The sequence below is a fragment of the Scatophagus argus genome, chromosome 20 (genome assembly GCF_020382885.2).
Source record: "Scatophagus argus isolate fScaArg1 chromosome 20, fScaArg1.pri, whole genome shotgun sequence".
Lineage (NCBI taxonomy): Eukaryota > Metazoa > Chordata > Actinopteri > Scatophagidae > Scatophagus > Scatophagus argus.
In genome coordinates, this window is record NC_058512.1 from 15,110,646 (window position 1) to 15,128,887 (window position 18,242).

Consider the following 18,242-nt stretch of genomic DNA (forward strand, 5'->3'; position numbering starts at 1 on the left):
AGCAAGGCACTTAACCCCCAATATATGCTCCCCGGGCGCTTGGTGCAGCCCACTGCTCAAAGTCTAACATTTGGTCCTCAAAAAATAGTACTAAAAAAGGACTAGAGCACTCACACCACACCAAATGTTTTTTGTATTTTGACTTTGGACAAGGCTCGTAAAATAACAGAAAGATGTTATTAAAGAGAAAAAGCAGATATTATGGGATACTGCAGGAATTTATGCTCATGAGTAAATTTATAAATCATTTGCATTGTAGTGACTTTATTTTCACAATGACAAGTCATCATAAAGATGTAAATGAAGGATGAGTAAAGTGTTTAGCAATTCCTCTTGGAAATGTTCATTACAATTGTTAATATATTGCTTTAATATACTGTATGGCTCATCTCCAGGACAGACATGTTTTATGTACAGAAAATCCCTTGTCATTTCCGTGTGATGCACTGTCTGTCTACAATCTGCTGTAGTAGGCTGTAACAGAGTGCAGGCCACATTATTATGCATCATTATACCACAACTTGGGGAGTGTCATACAGCACTGTGACAATTTCATGCTAAAACGAGTAGCAGTACAGTACAGCCAGGTTTGTTTCCAAATAAGAACAAGCAAAAAAAAATACTTTTACCTTACCTTCTGATAATTATATTTTACTAGTGACTGAATTAAAAAAAAAATGAAATCCTTAGTTTTAAAATTTGTACACAGTGTTCAGCAGTCCTTACCACTGAATTTTTTCATGCTGTAATGAGTTGAAACAGTGAGCAAATTCACAGTTTGATATATAACTTGGTAATTGACTTTCAGTTCATGTCTATTGGAAATGCGTGGATGTAAGTGGTATATCGTGTGCTAATTGTAAATTCCTTACTACTGTGCAACAAGAATTGGGGTACATGCTCTAGTGCACAATCTCGATAGATATAATGGATCTGTTCTTATCAAAGTCACAATCTTTTAAGTTTACTATTTAATAATATGTAATGGCAAGAAATGATTTATGTGCATAACTATCCTTCTGTGTAGTAGTTTAGTAGTAGTAGTAGGTGAGCAACTCTGGTGTTCGGCAATGTAAAATTACTGGTTTTGTTTGGGTCTGATAGCTTTGAGGAGAAGCTTAACTTCCTTGTCAGAAAGAACTGTCTGACAGCAAGGTAAATTGTGAAAATATTAAAAATAAAATTTTAAGTATATACCTATTGTGATAATTTTAGGGGACTAAAATCCATTTTGCTGATGCCCCTTCCACAATTAATTCATACGCTGGCCTGCATTTTCCAAACTGGGGGCGTGCTGACTGCCATCTACTGTAGTGACTACACTATAAATAAGTACCCTTATACAACCCTCCTTCAAAAAATTCAAAGTAACTAACCTTTTGTATTTATAAAAATAACATATAGGAGCCACAAGGAGCAAAAAAAAAAAAAAAAGTCAAATATGGCTGGATTTTTTTGAATATGCAAAAGAAAGAAAGCTCTAGTGAGCGTTTATGAGAATGAGTGGAGATACATGTCATACAAAATGTGTGCTATAAATAAGAGTCCTCCAAGCAATAGATGCACCGCCACTTCCATCACCTCCATTAGGTACTCTGTGAAGCGGCCAAGCATTCACAGCACTATACACAGTCATCAGTTTTCCCTAAATGATAATCCCATCGGAACATTTAGAAGGATCTTTTGTGAAGCCCTCAGGGAAACCTTACCATGTCGTATCACTTAAACTGCATTTGGGCTCTTGCATGCTTGTGCCCCTAATAAAAACTGAGAAGGGGATTTATATATATTTTAGATGGTAAAAAAAAAAGCCACAACATCCAGCCTCTGGCTCACTGATGCTGCCGCATGACAGCACCTTTAATTAACAGACACTAGTTCAGCATGGATTTCTGTGGAAACAGACAACTAATAAAAAGCGGGTTCCTATGGGAGGCTTTACAGAGCAGGATGTAAAGCATTAATGATTATTCAGTTATTAAATGTGGTGTTTTGCTTAGACATTACTCATATTTTTTCTCTTTTATCATGGATCAGATGGTCTAAGAATCTAAGGGTCTAAGGGTCTATTGATCATGCTAACTTTGCACATGCCACCAAGAAATTCAGAGAATGGATGATCCTAAACAGCATATATCACGGGGCGCTCTGGGGGCTTCCTGCAGCTGTCAAAATAAACATGTTTGCGTGAATAATTTCAAAAACTCGTATCTGAGTCTGACCAGAAGTCCACACAGAATGCTTCTTCCTAATATGGCTAGTATGGCTAACTGCATATGGATCTACTTCCAGCTCAACTTGCACACTGTTTGTTTACCTGTTTGAGGCTGTGAATTATGTAGCATGTCTTCATGCCAAAGAAGTAGTAGAAAACAAAATACATGTGGTGCAGTTTTCATGAAGTAACACTATCTGTGGGTCATAGAGACTGAAGTTGTGCCCCACTACTCAAGTTGTGGGCAACACGTTGTCAATTTGACAGCAACACTAAACCTTGTTTTTATTTTTGCAACCTCTTTTCCTAATCATATGGAGAGCTTCTGCCTTAGAGTTGATTTTGGGGAGCTGAAACAAATTCTTTGGGATGACAGTGTTGATAAGTGCTCCTGATAAATCACTCTCATGCATGGACACACCTGTTTTCCATGTGGCATGAACAGGTCCCACTCTCAGCACTTACTGCAGGAACATCTCCAGTTTCTCTGCAGTCCTACCACCTTTTTGTTTCTGCCTCCAGACTCAATGTCTGCTCTTAAATTTGTTTTAAGTCCTTTTCAAATATGAATATGCAGGGTGATCAGACAGTCAGCAAGTTGCATCAGATGTATCCCTATACAGTTAGTTATAATAAATATTCTAAGTGGTAATCATTTTAAATATTGTTTGGTCAAACTCAGGGTAAAGTGAAATGATTTGTGTAGAAATCATGTTCATCTGGAGAGGTGTAAGATTCCCGCACACCTTATATATTTGAATATACTAATATACTTTATTTTCGGCGATTCCTCATTTCCTTTAATCACAGTGGGGGTGATGAGTGCTAGTACAACCAACACAGCCGTAATTGCCACATCTATACATACAAATAAATATATCAGGTTGACAGTAACCAGGATTATTCTTTCAGACTTCGCTGGAGGGTTACTTGTGATTTTTACAACAGTGCATCATGATCTCACACACTAAACACACACATAAAGATGCCTGATTGCATGCACTTTTATACATTAAACTACACAACACACTACAAATGCTATACTGTTCAGTAACAGGTGTCATTAGAAAGCTGAAATGTTATATTAGAAAGAACTGCAAAATATGTAACATAAATCATCAAAACATGAAAACAAATGAAAACAAATCATGAAAACAGATTTAGCAAAATCAAACAAAATCAAAAAATATATCACAGTGGGAAGAAAACACTTGAAGTTAGAGGCTTTAAAATAAATCAAATGCTGCAGCCATGGTTCATACAGCATTGCTATCTGTTCCCCCTCAGAGGAGATTTGATCTCATGTGGTAAGCTGCACACATCTGTTTACTGGCTCTCCCTTCTTACTAGAGCATGACCAATCAGCACCAGAGGTGAGATTTCATATCTGGTGGAATTTATATCTTGGAGATGTGAACAACTTGTACTACAGAAATATAGAAGTATACTTTCATGTAACTGCCACAAAGATAAATCCATCACTTCCCATCTTCTCCTGAAATACAGCTGTATAGGTCATCTGCATTGGTTTCAAAAGTGGTCACTCCACTGAAACGGTCCTGCTGTCTGTACATAATTTTCTCCTGAAGGTCAGTCCTCGGTCCTCATCCTACGTGAACTATCAGCTGCCTTCGACACTGTTAACCACAGCATCTTGCTAACTATACTCTCAAACATGGGCATCTCAGGCAAAGCACATATGTGTTTCAAATCTTACCTCTCTGGGCACTGCTTCAATGTGTCATGGCTGGGGCACACCCCACTTGCTATCCACAGGGGTCCCCAGGGCTCAGTGATGGGGCCCCTTCTCTTTGCATTATACTCCACTTACATAGAGCCTATAATCAACTCACATGGGTTCTCATATCACTGCTATGCTGATGACACCCAGGTCTACCTGCCGTTCCCACCAGGGGACTCTGCTATTTCAGCTCCAATCTCTTCATGTCTCTCTGACATCTCTACCTGGATGAAGGCTCTACACTTACACTTTTCTAAGACTGAACTCCTGGTTATTCCGGCCAAACACTGTATCCGGAACGATATCAACATAATAACTGCCTCCACCACTCTTGCCCCTACTAAGGTGGCAGAAAACTTGGGTGTCATGATTGATGACCAATTGTCCTTCTCTGACTCCTGTTACTATGCGCTCTACAACATATGAAAAATCCGACCTCATTTATCTCAGTATGCCACTTAGCTTCTTGTACAGGCCCTAGTTATCTCCCGCCTTGACTACTGCAAAGCCCTTCTGATGGACCTCCCAGCATGTGCAGTCAAACCTTTACAAATGCGCAGCACATCTGGTTTTTAATGAACCCAAACGGGATCATGTCACTCCATTACTCATCCAACTACACTGGTTACCTATGGTAGTCCGGGAGGTCTCTGTCTATGTCTCATAAGAAACAAAAAGTCAAGTGAGTTATTTTACATAACATCATGTACGTAATGTAACTTTTGCATGATACCCTTATTTTAACCAAAGCCATGATCTTTTCCTAAATCTAATCAAACAGTTTTTTGCTACCTCAATCCAACCAAACCACAACAGTTTCACAACACAGAACTTGTATGTCTGTCCCATGCTCTTTTCAGTCATTTTATAAAGACGTGTTGTTTGTCCCAAGTCTTTTTCCCACTTTTTGAATGGCAATTGATGATGTCTGTGTGGTAGGCCATGAATCTCTCTAATACTGTAAAATTGTTGTTATCATAGAACATGAGTACCTCTATTTTTTCTATACAGAACACTCAACCAACAAAGGTTTGGTACCATCTTCAAAAACCTCAGAGCCAATGCAATGTAGCAGAACCAGAGCAGTTTTTATTTTTATTCCATAAATTCTTCTTCCATCACTTGAGGCAGTTTATCAAATTTGCACATTTCCTTCTGTGAAGAATTTAAACAACTTTTTGCAGTTGAATTTCCCAAGACCCGTAAACAGACTTTGAAGTATGAAAAAGGGGCAGAGCCCGTTTAACTTCTATCTGTTTTGGGTTTTATCTATTCAAAATATTGCAATGGTAAAATCTTGACTTTAAGTTGATTTAAATTGTAATTCTTCTTGTTAAACTTGAACAGTGCTCTTAGTGAAGGACAAGATGGGTAGTTATGCCTCAAAGCAAACTGGAGCATATTGCTTTTTCTTTTATTGTGTGGAATGAATATTGCCGCAACACAATTTACGTCTGATAAAGATGCAATTGGAGCCCATAAATATCAATTAAAGAGTAGACTCTGTTCTCTAGTGTCCCTCTGGGCTCAACTACTGACTGACTGGAAGTAGATTGCTGAAGTTAGGCTCAAATATTCATACTAAATGTCAACTATAATGGGCTTGCGAATGCACAAAGCAGCAAAAGTTAAATAATTTAATTTCCTAAAATATATCTTCCCCCCAATTACCTCACCTACGGTCACGTTCCAATGGCAGCCTCTGTGAAATCCCATAAAAGTAAGACAGCCCCCCCTGAGGACAGAGTGTACTCTGGCAGGCCCAGAGTCGCTGTTGTCTTCCTTGGCTGTGCGACAAGTTGATATTTCATTGGAATGTACGTTGCTTTGAGCACTGATGCAAAGGCTATTACCCAGAGTGCCCAAGTGGGGTGGCCAGAAGTGCTAAGGCCGCACACTGGGGCACTTCAAAGAAATGAAAACTGTGCAAGAAAACAAAATATATCTACTATTCCTTATTAAATGCTCTACTGTATCACAGGTTATACACATTAAAAGGAACAATTTCTTTATATCAGCTTTTCAAGGTTACAGACAAGCAGGAATGTAATCAGCATTTTAGGTATTGGTTTATTTGAATACATGCTACACTTTTTCTTTACTTTTAATTCTAATATTATGTACAACATTAGAATATACTTTACATATTACATATTTGCCACTCCACCCCTCCCATCGCCACCATCCCGTTTTTCTTCTCTTTGCCACCTCTCCTTAAAAAATATATAAAACATATACAGGGTATACTCGATGGGAAAGGCTAAGAGGCCATATATAATGTCTTTTTTACAGAGCTTAAAGCTTCATATATAGACTTATTTCCTCCATCCCCACCTTCCTTTCCTTCCCTGACTGTCTTCCTCTCTGAAACGGGGAACCAAGGGTTTTTAAAGAGTGTGATGTGTGATTGAGCTTAGGCAAGCAAAATTCTAGGGCGCTACAGCATGTGTGATGTATTACATTATTGAGTGTGTTCACTCAGATTTAAGGCACCTAAAATTAAAAATACTTTCAGGGCACAGAAGTATGTGACTTATTACCAGTCCTGGGGCCCATCATGCAAAGGTGATTAATTGGACAGAGTGGCATTACAATATTGAAATGAAGTACCTTTTACACACTTAAAACCCATTATTTTACATCCATTAATTTGAAAATTGGAGTCAGCTATAATTTCAGCTCACAGCAAAAGCATGAAGCAGTATAAAACATCTGATTTATGATAAAAGCTTACTTTACTACTACTGAAGATGCACACACATGCAGAGATAGAAGGAGGAGTCACCGATACGCACTATTTGGTACAACAAAAATTAGATATATGGAAAAGTAGAGCATGGTTAGTGAATATCACACCAGAAATGGCAAAAATACAGCTTAAATGGGGCAGCACCCATTCAATAGTTAATTGAAATGAACAATCAATTTTGTTAGCTCAGTTATTCTGTCGGGATTTGTGAGGGATGTAATAATTGAGATCTGGTGAGTCCATGACCTATTCAAGTACAACAATCAAAGAGGGAATGAAGACAGACAGGTTACTCTAGCTTTGCCTGTTGGCCACTTTATAAGATAGAGAAAAAGGCTTGAATTCTTACCACTTAAAGACCTAATGCCATGATTAGGTGTATTGATTTTCTAAGTCAAAGCATTAACATTCCAGATCAATAGGATTAGAAACATACGACACATAGAACTCTCCACAAGAGAAACTGGCTGTAACATATGTTGATTTCTCAAATTAAGTGTAGTGCAGCCTTGCTGGTCACTATATCTGTTGATTAATGTTTATCATAAGCATCAATTCTCAATAATGATTGGCTGGCAGATGTGGACAAACTTTTAGAAACCACCTAAGATACCTAAGACGATTGTGTTTGTTTGCAGTTCTAAATTAATGCGCCAGAGAGTTTTCAACTGGAACTTTGTGTATAAAATCTAAAAACAGCTGCTCCTACTGTTAATTAATCAATTAATGGTAAGAGGAGGAAACAAAACACATTTGTAATTAGTGATCTTAGCTACAGTGAAACTAGAAGCCTGGGAGTCTGAGAGACAGCTGGGGGAATAAATGACAGGAAATGTAACTAAACCCCCACAGGAAATAATGAAATTTGTCATATTAAGAGTGTGGCAGGAAAGCTAACTTTTCCTAATGCATATGTGAGAGATAGGAGGGAGAAGAATACTCCATCCTGTGGGTGAGAGAGACAGCGCAATTTTAAATTGTTTTGCTAAGTGATTAATCAGCTAATTATTTTGACCTTTAGGCTCCCCAATAAATAATACATAAATAACAAAACAAATAAACAAAAAAAATTATAGAAGTCAATAACAAAGAGTTCACAGAAATCACTGTCTTTTGCAGCTTATTTGTAGAAACCATTTAGTCTACTTGCCCAAGGTGTAAAACATAATTTGCTAAGAGGGGACCTTTAAAAAGGCTAATTGGTTATTTTGAATGCTGACATTTTTACACCAGTAGGTTTTGTGTGTCCATGAAAGCTGCCCGCTGTAGAAAAAGACAGCCCTAATGAGACATGTTGGATGGAAGTCCACTTGGAAAAGTGAATTCAGCCAAACCATTCTGGTCCAGTGCCTACAGTTTCTCTCAGCCATAGTGCTGCCTGATATTTTAGTGACTCTGGGCCTTACCAATATCCAGTAATCATACACCGGTTTGAGCATATTTGTGAAGCCTACTGGCTATTAAAAACAAAACAACAACAACAAATCTTTTAACAAACAAAACAACAAAAAACAGCATATGCACTGTTTGAAAAGTGAAAGGGGAACAGGAGAAAATGTGGTACTTAATAGATGTCAAGGCAGAAGTGGTATCTGCAGACTGCTTTGTAGTCCCATTAAAACTTTAATTATGTGTTGCTGCAATGTTTTGATCTGACGGGATGTTAGTAACTGATGAGGATCCATGGAAGAGAAAAAGTGCTGCAATAGATAACTGAAGTTAGTAAAGAGGGTAAAGAATTTATTTTTGCCTCGATATCTGCTTTTTTTTGCTGCACTGCACTCCTTATCTTATCTGTCGTAGACACTGGCAGTTGTTTAATGCTTTCTCTAAAAGAAAAAACTTAATGATAAAAATAATTAATGCCCAGTGGAAACTGTTTGATATTTAGGAATTATATTTATATTAAAGATTCAGACATTTAAGAAATCTGATTGGATTAATTTATCTTGAATAATCACCTCATATTGAAACACCTTATTACATCATACTTTCTGCCTCAAACAGCAATGAACTGTATAAGTTTCACAGTTGTTTACACTGACAATGACATTTTACAAGAAAAAATATTTGATCATCACGCTCAGTATCGGTAGAGTTTATACTTTGATCTATAACATTAGGGTTGGGAGGCACCACTTAAGTATGGCTATCTGGCCTCACTGGTTGAGCTTTCGCTGCAGGGCCCATTTTGGTCTAATCACTCTTATGGTTGTCCACATTAGAGGTGCTGTTTCCAAATGCTGCCCCTTCATCAGACAAATTTACTGATTACCTCACTGACATTACAGGTTCCCTATTAGCACCAGATTTAAAACCAAAATATTGCCAGAAAGGTGCTTTTGCTTTGACACCAAATTCTCTGTCGTCATCTTGGCGGTCAACTATCCTTAGTCTTGTCATTTGATGGGTGAAATCTGACTCATACTAGTCCATGCTGTGACCCTGCTGCTGCTGCTGCAGCAGACATTTTCAGTTTATAATTATAATCTTCTATCTTTTGTCGAAATATTGACAATATGCTTAATACCATACAGTATTTTTTTATTTGATGACTGTGGGCAGTGATATGCAAAAGAGCTGACTGGGTTTTATTTCTATTAAAAAGGTACGGCTGTGTATCGGTACTCAATACCTTTAAGTTATCAGTTGAAATAACCTAGTACCAAGTAGTATATAAAACTATAAGTCTTAAACCCTGACACCCACAACACTTAATTTCTGGACTTAGCCTGTCATAAAGTGGTAGCTGGAACTTCACAGGTCCATTGTATCACACATATCAGGAAAGTGACTGACAATGGCTTTCCTGTAGACCTATATACTTACACACACAGAGAGACATACACAGAAAAGTTATTGGTTTAAAAATGTGTGCCGAGAGGCAAAGAGCTGCGTTGATCGATATGAGTGCTGATGGCAAAAGATGTGCACAAAACAAGACATTTAAGCTGGCTACTGTCAGGTAAGCCTGTTTTAGAGGATGAAGAATTCACAGCGCAGATGATGTGTGTATGTGGTGCGGTACGCTCGTAGTCACTGAAGGTCAGAAGAGAACCCATTCAGAAGTGTGAAAAGCAATATTTAGTTTTAAACAAAATTTCTGCACTTTATGCAAATGCAGTGTGCATCAGGTTCAGTTTAATTATTTCTTCTGTATATTCTGTCTCATTTGCCTTAAGAAATCTACGACACTATGTTTGACATATATCATAATAATTACTTGACCTATGGAAGGTATGTGGAACATTACAAATGTAAGGAAAAAAAATAGCTACTTTTGCATTTTTCGACCAATCTGACATGAATCCTTCAGAATAAAAGCACCAGCTTCACAAATAGTAACTGGATAAAAAAATACATTTGGCACAAAGAACACAGATCATGCATTCAAATATTGCTCCTGACCTGAATGTTCACACTATCAGAGATGCACACTAAAACTGTTACTGTTGCTGGCACTTTTTTTTAATATCCTAGTGGCCTGGAACAACATTAACCCGTTTCTTTAAAGGTGTGTGAGAGGATACAAAAATAGACTCCCACCCCCTTTCCTATCTGTATTTTTCTCCATGTGCCTTCTGGGGCTTCATTATTCACACAAAGAGGTTGTCCTCATCAGAAAAATTAAACCAATTGTCATTTGTTTAAAGGCCCCGAAGACCTAATTTCTAAATCAGCTTTTTATTATGAGCTACATGAATTCATTTCTTTCTGTCAACTAGGTTATATTTCATAAGAGATTATTATATGTGTGTTTTTGTCTCCGCTCTCTCACTGGTTTGAAGAGAGCGGGGATTCTGCTGGAGAATGTTAGGATTCAGCCTTATATGATGACAGTTGCTGGGTTGTTTTCTTATGTTGCCAGGCCACTTTCAATCAGATCTAATCAAACCACACCCACACAGTCCTGACAAAGCAGATTAGCTCAGCTTTAGAGGGTCATAATAACTAAGGATCTTATTTTTTTTAAACTTTGAACTCTGGTTGTTGGTTATATAGTCAGATAAATAGAAACTGGACTGAAAGACTGGAAATACTTAACATAACCCATGTTTGTTTTTTGACTAGTGGCCTCTTGCGGTTGTGCAAAAAAGTGGAAGTAGTGTCGCGTTGTTATAATGGGACTGTGACACCGGAAACAACAGTTAACACCTCAGCTCAGGGTTGGTTACTTTTAACCATGACCATGATCTGTCCTCAACCTGAACTGATTGGCCTAAACTTAACCAAATCTTATCCACACTGGTGGCAGATCAGAAAGCAGTAGATGCTGCTTTGGATGGCACTGATATATGAACTGTTTTGTTATTTAGGCCAGAGGAGTATGAAAATAAAAAAAAGGCCAACATAATCAGATGTATAAAACTATGACAACCACACGTAGGCTGTGTTGTGCTTTAATAACATACAAAATACACAATACATTATCACGTGCCTCTTGTTACCATCTTTTTCTCGTTTTTTCTTGTCTCCCACTGCTCACTGCCACACTTTGTTCTCAGTTTTGTGTCTAAGCGCATATTTCATTGCATGACTTCAGTGCTGACAGAAATACCATGAAAAGACAAATAAAAAAAGAGAAATACAAACTTGAAATAAGCGTTGCCATTCCAGCACTCAAAATTAAAATGAATGACCTAAAGGTACAATGAAAGAGTTCTGCGTGATATGCTGTGTTTTGACGGTTTGATGGCGTGTGTGGGTAGTGGGGAAATGACTATTACTAAACTGCTGCAAAAAAGTGGCTGATGGGGACTTTCAGTCAGACTCGGTATAAGGATACATGCCTCAGACTGACAGAATAATCATTATTGATGGCTTCAGCCATTTTAAAAAGAGCTACAGTTGCAGCCATTTAAACTGTTCAAGGTTAGTTTATTTATCTTATATTTATTATATAATCTTTTATTTAAAAAAAATAATAAAAATGCAGAATTCTTTCTTAGTCATATACAGTGCATGGCTCTCAAAGAAGCACTGCAAAACCAATTTCCAGACTTTGCCTTTCAGTTAAAGGTGGTTATTTGATCCCATTAAAACCTGGCACTTTGACTATGATAATGAATTTATAGAGCTGAGAAACTAAAGCCACATCTGCTGTCTAAGACTGTTTAATGTTCTTACAGCTGCAGGGAAAGTTAATGGATTTATGGCAATGTCAAAATTGTAAACTACACTAATCTTCTAATTATCTGCACTTTAATAAGCTTGGAGAAGTGGAATTGAACTGAGTGAACTGAGTCCACAGGTTATTGTTTTGTTTTGTTTTTTCAAAGAAGTTTTGTTTAGGCTTTCCAGATATGTCCTCCTTGGACCGATTTCTGCTTCAGGAAACTGATGGATTATGAAATAAACTGAAGATTATTTGAGTGTAATTGCGAGGTTGCTTTTGCCTAAGAAGTTCTACCACAGCAGCCGAGTGTATTCAGTCGGACTGGAGACCATTGGGCCCCTGTGTTCGTTCACATTACTTTTCCCTGCCCTTTCTTTCTGTCAGCTGAAAATGTAGTTTCTTTGTGCAGTTCTGTTGTTGTGGGAGGCAGGTCTGAATATAAATTTCACAGCTTGGACCACAAATAGGTGATTCAAATTTATCAGTGTTGAGCTTGTTAGTCAAAAATATTTCCCTTCTTAACTTTTATTCATTTAAATAAATATTACATAACTTGAGGCTAGTTTTGGAACAACTGTCAACCAGCAGAGAATTTGTTAGCAACAGCTGGTGATCACTTAAGTCATTTATCAAGCAGTTTCTGCTTCTCAAACGTGACAATTTGCTGCTTTTCTTTGTTCAACACAATTTGAATGTAATACTTTGGTGTTGTGAATTAAAGATTGTGCAACAGGTATAACTTACTTGCTAGCTGGAAAAATATTTAGCCCAGAAAGCAATACAAACTTTTAGTTCCCATTTAATTTGTCCCTGTATGAGGAAAAGGAGATGCTGGATGAAGAAAGGATATTGTGAGAGTCAGAAGTACCCTAACAAATGTAACCACTGATTCTGGCCAATAGTAATTGTGATGACATAATTAAAACTGTAATAGTATGCACTCATTAGTTGCACTAAGCTGCTCATTACTTAAAAATGCCACATTTCTACACAGATGTGTGGGCAGCATGCATCCCTCCAGCCTGTGTCAGCTTTTCAGTCAATCTGGGACTAGACAATAAAAATGAAACAAAACAGCAGCATAAATCCAACAAGTGAGGAGCCGAGACCAAATTAATAATAAGAAGAATAACAACACAGTGGTGCAGTTTAAAAACAAATCAAGCTGCTCTCTCTGCACTTATCCTGTTCCCTGTATACGTGCGCGTGTGCGAGCGCACGCGCTTGAATAATAGGCTAGTCCTTCACTGAGATATTCGACAATAGAAGTTGCACTGAAAGAAAGGACTTTAAACATCGTGAGACTTGGCACTGAAACAGCTCCAGACTGTTTGAAAGTCACATCATCACATAGTGAGTGACAATTCCGAACATCTTCAGTTCCTTTGAGCACCCCACACACACACACACACCCAACGCCGTCACCCCATTTTCTCCCCCACACACACACAAAAAAAATATTAAAAAAAGGAAACCCAAAGCTGAAACACTGAAGAGAAGTGTGGGTTTGAGGGGTTCATGAGGCTGAGCGGTAATTTAGCCTTAGAGCACCCACAGTCGGTAAAATGGAGGAGGTGATAGGCAGTGTGGGATGAGACAGTAGGTGCCCAGAGCTGTCAGGAGAAGAGAGGAGGTAGAAGAAATAGGAGTCAAAACGTGTCAAGGCTTTGAAGGGGGAGACTGGGGGGAAGATGAGGGAGAGGCCACAGAAAACAGACACATCTCACCAAATTTGGGCCATTTAAAGTCAGGTTGGTCAGATTTAGTGAATAAACTTGTCGCTGCAGCATATCAAGAACGCCATCTGACAGATAATGGTCTATTATTGAGTCTCAACTCATTGTGCACTCGCATTTAGACCCACGACGACTGATTACGATTTTGGACCACTTCACTTGCACATCATAAAGGTGAGAGAATTATTGTCTCTCCTCCTTTTCATATTCGGAAGCACCAACACTCCCGCATGCAGTAAATGCTTTTTAAAATTCATGAATAGAGAAGGAAAACCTCTCAGCGCTGATGTTGGACTTAAATGCATAAACCCTCGGGAGATATTTGCAGAAATATTAGGCAAAAGTACTGCTACTGAAACACTCGAGATGCTTGCTGCGCAGGAATAAGCCGCGAAAGGCTTGGGGAAATTTTCTGAACATCCACACATTCACAGATGCGCCAGAGGAGAAAAATCAAGCCCTATTTCTTATAAGGACCACAAGTGCGCTCAACTAATAATAGTGGCGATTTGCAGACTTCCAGGGCTCTTCATCCTCTGGCGGCAATCGTTTCAAATGAGGCAGCCCTCCACTTACTTACCCATGATGGATCATCGGTCCGTTTCTTTCGTCCTCCGTGGCGCAATCCGCCGCACAGATCACGATTTCCTCAGTGCTTTTCCTTTCCAGTACTTGGAGAGCCCCGGAGCTCTGCGCGCCTCTCACGCGAGGGGTGACTCACCTGCCTTCATTCTAAAAACTGTCTCTTGATTATGAAAAGCTTTTAAAGTTTACGCCCATGCTACCTGACGCAACACAACTTTCCAGACCTGCCACAGATAACCGTGCCATCAAGCCCTAAGTTGGAAGTCAAATGCCTGGCTTCTACAGGGGTTTTCTTTCAGCTGAGAGAAAAACAGTCTAGAGCAGGTTCCTATAATAAAAAAAAAACAAACAAAGCAAACAAACATCAGAAAAGCAACAGTCATACGTCGCAAAAGTTATATGAGGTGGAAACGCGCTGGATCGTTCCGTGAAGATCGGCGCAATCACCGACGCAGGCAGGTGTCCTCTGCGCAAACAATCCAGTGGAGCAGCGAAGGAACGCGGGCACTGTCAGGGACTCCTGTGCAGTGCATTGGCTAGCAGGTTCGCGAGTGCGCGCCAGGCTGCGTGGGGGACGTGTGTGCCCGCGCACGTGTGAGAAAGAAAAGGAGAGAGAGGGACAGAGAGAGAGAGAGAGAGAGAGCATTTAGGTGCAGTGTTGAACAGCTGCGGGCAGATATTTGGTCAAGTAGGAGATTTGCCTTTTTATTGTCTGTTTTGTTTTCGTTGATCTGCTTTCCTCATCGTCATCAACACCAACACAAACAAACCGAGGCAGGCTCCGTCTCGCGCTCTGCCATGCTTTCTCTCCTTTAAATCAATTATGCAGTTGTTGTGGAGGCTATACTGTATGTGGTCATCGTTATAGAATGTGTGGGTAGCCTAGCGGATCCCACCTCTGCTTGTATAATTATTGCGGTGGGAAGGCTAAATGCAAAAGGTTTGTAGGAATAAGGACACTGCTGAACAGACTTTACAAGACATGTTTTTGTATTATTCTTCCCGTTGTGAAGCCCTCTCTTTTTTTTTTGATTGTTGTATTGTTTAAAAAGCTGAGCCTTTTCTGGCAGTGGCAGAACTGCACTGTGTTTCTCTCTGATTAGAACTATAACCATTTGAAGTTATATCCACACTCCATAACACTTTCAAATATTTGATTTAGTCCCACCTTCCTTAATCTCTTCATATTGTGATTAATTCCTCAGTACTGGTTCCGGATGATTCAGACACAAGAGATGAAAAAAGATAATAAATTATAAGAAATTTGCCCATTACAAGGAATAGCTCCAGACTGATCTGTCTTTCCGTTTAGCCTTGTCACTCTATGTGGTGACTCATTATAACATTTGAAGTGTGAGCTTAAAAGTGAGCAAGAACAGAAAAAAAAAACTCCTCTGTCTTCAGGTGTCTTTTTTTAATTACATCTGACTGACTAACTGACTAACACAGAGACGATTTTAATTGTGTAATCATATACGTATGATCTTATGTTGATTTTCAAAAGGAGTGTGCATGTATGATAGAAAACCATAAAGCAAGAACAACTGGAAAGAGATTAGTACAAGCGGAGCAACAGAGAAACAAACCAGCATGTTTTCCAACCTAACTAGTTGTTTTATCCTGCTGTGGGCAAAACAGCTTTAGTATCTGGCTTTGTGATATCGTCAGTTTGACCACATAGTTATGCTTTATGGGTCAGAGCTCCATTGAATGTGAGATCTATTCAGTTTCTTTGAGCCATTCACCTACTAACAACTCCATTTCTTTATCTTTGGATGGACTTCACCTAACAAGCTGGACATTTCACCTTCAGGTGTGTGCAGGATTTTGCCCTTCAGCTTTTTACCTATCATACGGTGCTACTGTACAGCATTGAGCTGCTGCAATTTCTCAAAATTGAATCAAGCTGAATTTAGTGAAGTGTAGCTCAGTCAGGAAAGACACTCGAGACAAGGAGTGACAAGAGCCATAAAATGAATTTAACAAGCACAGGGAGCTGCCCGATGGAGGTTTGACATTGGCCCCGTCGCCTGGAGCTGTCACAAGGAGGTGGAGCTGTAAATCAGCAGGGCTTAGAGCCCTCCCCCTCCCCCTCCTCCTCCTCCACCTTGACCACAGATGGGGCCTTGATGCTGACGGTGAGGAGGAGTAGGGTCAAACTGCAACAAATTGCAGAATCAGCAAAGAGGAGTCGGATAAGTGCATGAGGAAGGCCAGCATGACAGAGGGAAACAGTGGCCATGGGGGGTGAGGGGTACCATACAGGTGAACCGGTGACGGATGTCTTTAATGTGACACATGGGGTCTGTAAGAAAAAACAAATGATATATTCTCTCACTTATCAGTGGTGGGATGTTGCGTTCAAGTGACACAGCTTTCTCACAGCTGTAGAAATTATGATGCTTGTGACCACTGAGTGCAGAAGTACATATTTCCTATGTAATATTTGGATATATGCATGAGTGTTAAAAAAAAATGAAAGAGTTCAAAAATACCTTCGCAGTCCACACACTGAGCTCTGTATGATGAAATCCTCTTATTGCATATGGCTACAAGCTTGACTATGAGTTCTGCCTGATATTGGCTGCACTTGTAAATTTTCTCTGAGGTAGTGTGAGAAGAATGACTTTCTCTCATGATATTTCTGCACTTATTTCTATTAAATTGTTTTTCAGATTTCGCTGCATTTTTTTTAAGCCTCCGTAGTTTTGATGTGATTAGGATAAGGATCTGTGCGTGATTCTGTGGTTGAATCAGTTGCAAGACGCAAGTCAGCGGTGAAAACTTTTTTGTCATATCTGGGACAACAAAATCTTGCAGTGTGAATAGCAAATGTTAAATGTCTCAACTCGGCAGCCATCTTTCTGCATCACATCATCCCTGCTGTTGTGAGCCATTACTGTCTAAAAATGATCATTGGAGTCACTCTGAGGAAGAGAAGAATAAGAGACGTTTTGATTTTTAATGCAGAATGCAAACTTAGAAGTGTTAAATTTGATTGGTGATGTAAAGTGCACTTCAAGGTCATGGTTGGGAGAAGAAGAGAAATGACTTCATTAATTAGTTTGGCATTTCTCCAAATAATGCAAAAAAAAAAAATGTAGATTAAGTGAAATAACATCGTTATATGTTTAGCTCAGCTATACAACAGCGTTTGAATGATATTGAAAGAATGATATTTTCCAGCACTGAAACATCAAACGCTGGCTTTGTGGTGTCAGTCTGTCACAATCAAAGAGCAAACGCTTGTTTCCAGACCGAATATTTTCCACTAACATTCAACAGGGAGAGACTCTTTGTTCAAGAGCCAGAGATAACAGCGTCTCTACCAGGCGCTTGCACTGCTGCGTGAGCCACTGTACATGGTGTGATCACTGACATTCCCCCACCTTCATTAACGAGTTGACTCACTATGTGTTTTATATTCCCACTCTCCTATCAGAATCACTTTATATCAGTTTCCTGCAGGAACGGTCGGAAGTCAATCACTGAAGTAGAGGTGGAAGTGGGAGACAGGGAAGTAAAGGCTGCAGTAAAAATGAAAAGACTTCTTATCTAGATTAAAATGAATCCATGAATCGATTAGTAGCTTAGTCTATAAAATGTCTTTAAATATGATATGGGATTGACTAAAACAGCTGGTCTTTACAATCAAAAAGCCAGAACGAGCAAATGATTGCTCGACCGAGTGCAGTGACTTACTGATGACTTAAAGTACGAGCGTAATTCACACATCAACATTGTCAAACTGTTGTTTTTGTCATGAATACTTCTGTGAAAAAAAACCTAACTGCTTTTCACAACAAGGTCAATATTCATGTGTTTTCGAGCCACAGATAAAGTCATCAGTCAATTCCCGTGTGCAGCACAGACATTATGTCACAACTCCTAATGACATTGGTAGGCCTGTTGGTTAGTGGTTCTCATAACGTAATATTATATGACAAATGACACAGTTACTTCTTTCTGCGCTAACCTGTCTGTCTCTAGCCAAAATATCCTCCTCTTCTGTCGAATGGGGAAGATCACAAGTTTCTGGTCATGACAATGATTTCTTATGGCCAAAGTCACTGACTTTCTGCAGTTAAATTAAACAACAC

General features: G+C 39.1%; 1 protein-coding gene across 1 annotated transcript in view; it reads right to left on the minus strand.

Moving 5' to 3' along the window:
* Window positions 1-14,637, minus strand: part of lrrtm4l1 (leucine rich repeat transmembrane neuronal 4 like 1) — a 41,208-nt gene extending 26,571 nt beyond the window's left edge. The window contains exon 1 of the mRNA XM_046375682.1: window positions 14,138-14,637. Coding sequence (XP_046231638.1) covers window positions 14,138-14,141 — 4 coding nt within the window. The 5' untranslated portion in view covers window positions 14,142-14,637. The remainder of the gene's footprint in view (window positions 1-14,137) is intronic.
* Window positions 14,638-18,242: the final 3,605 nt, after the last annotated feature.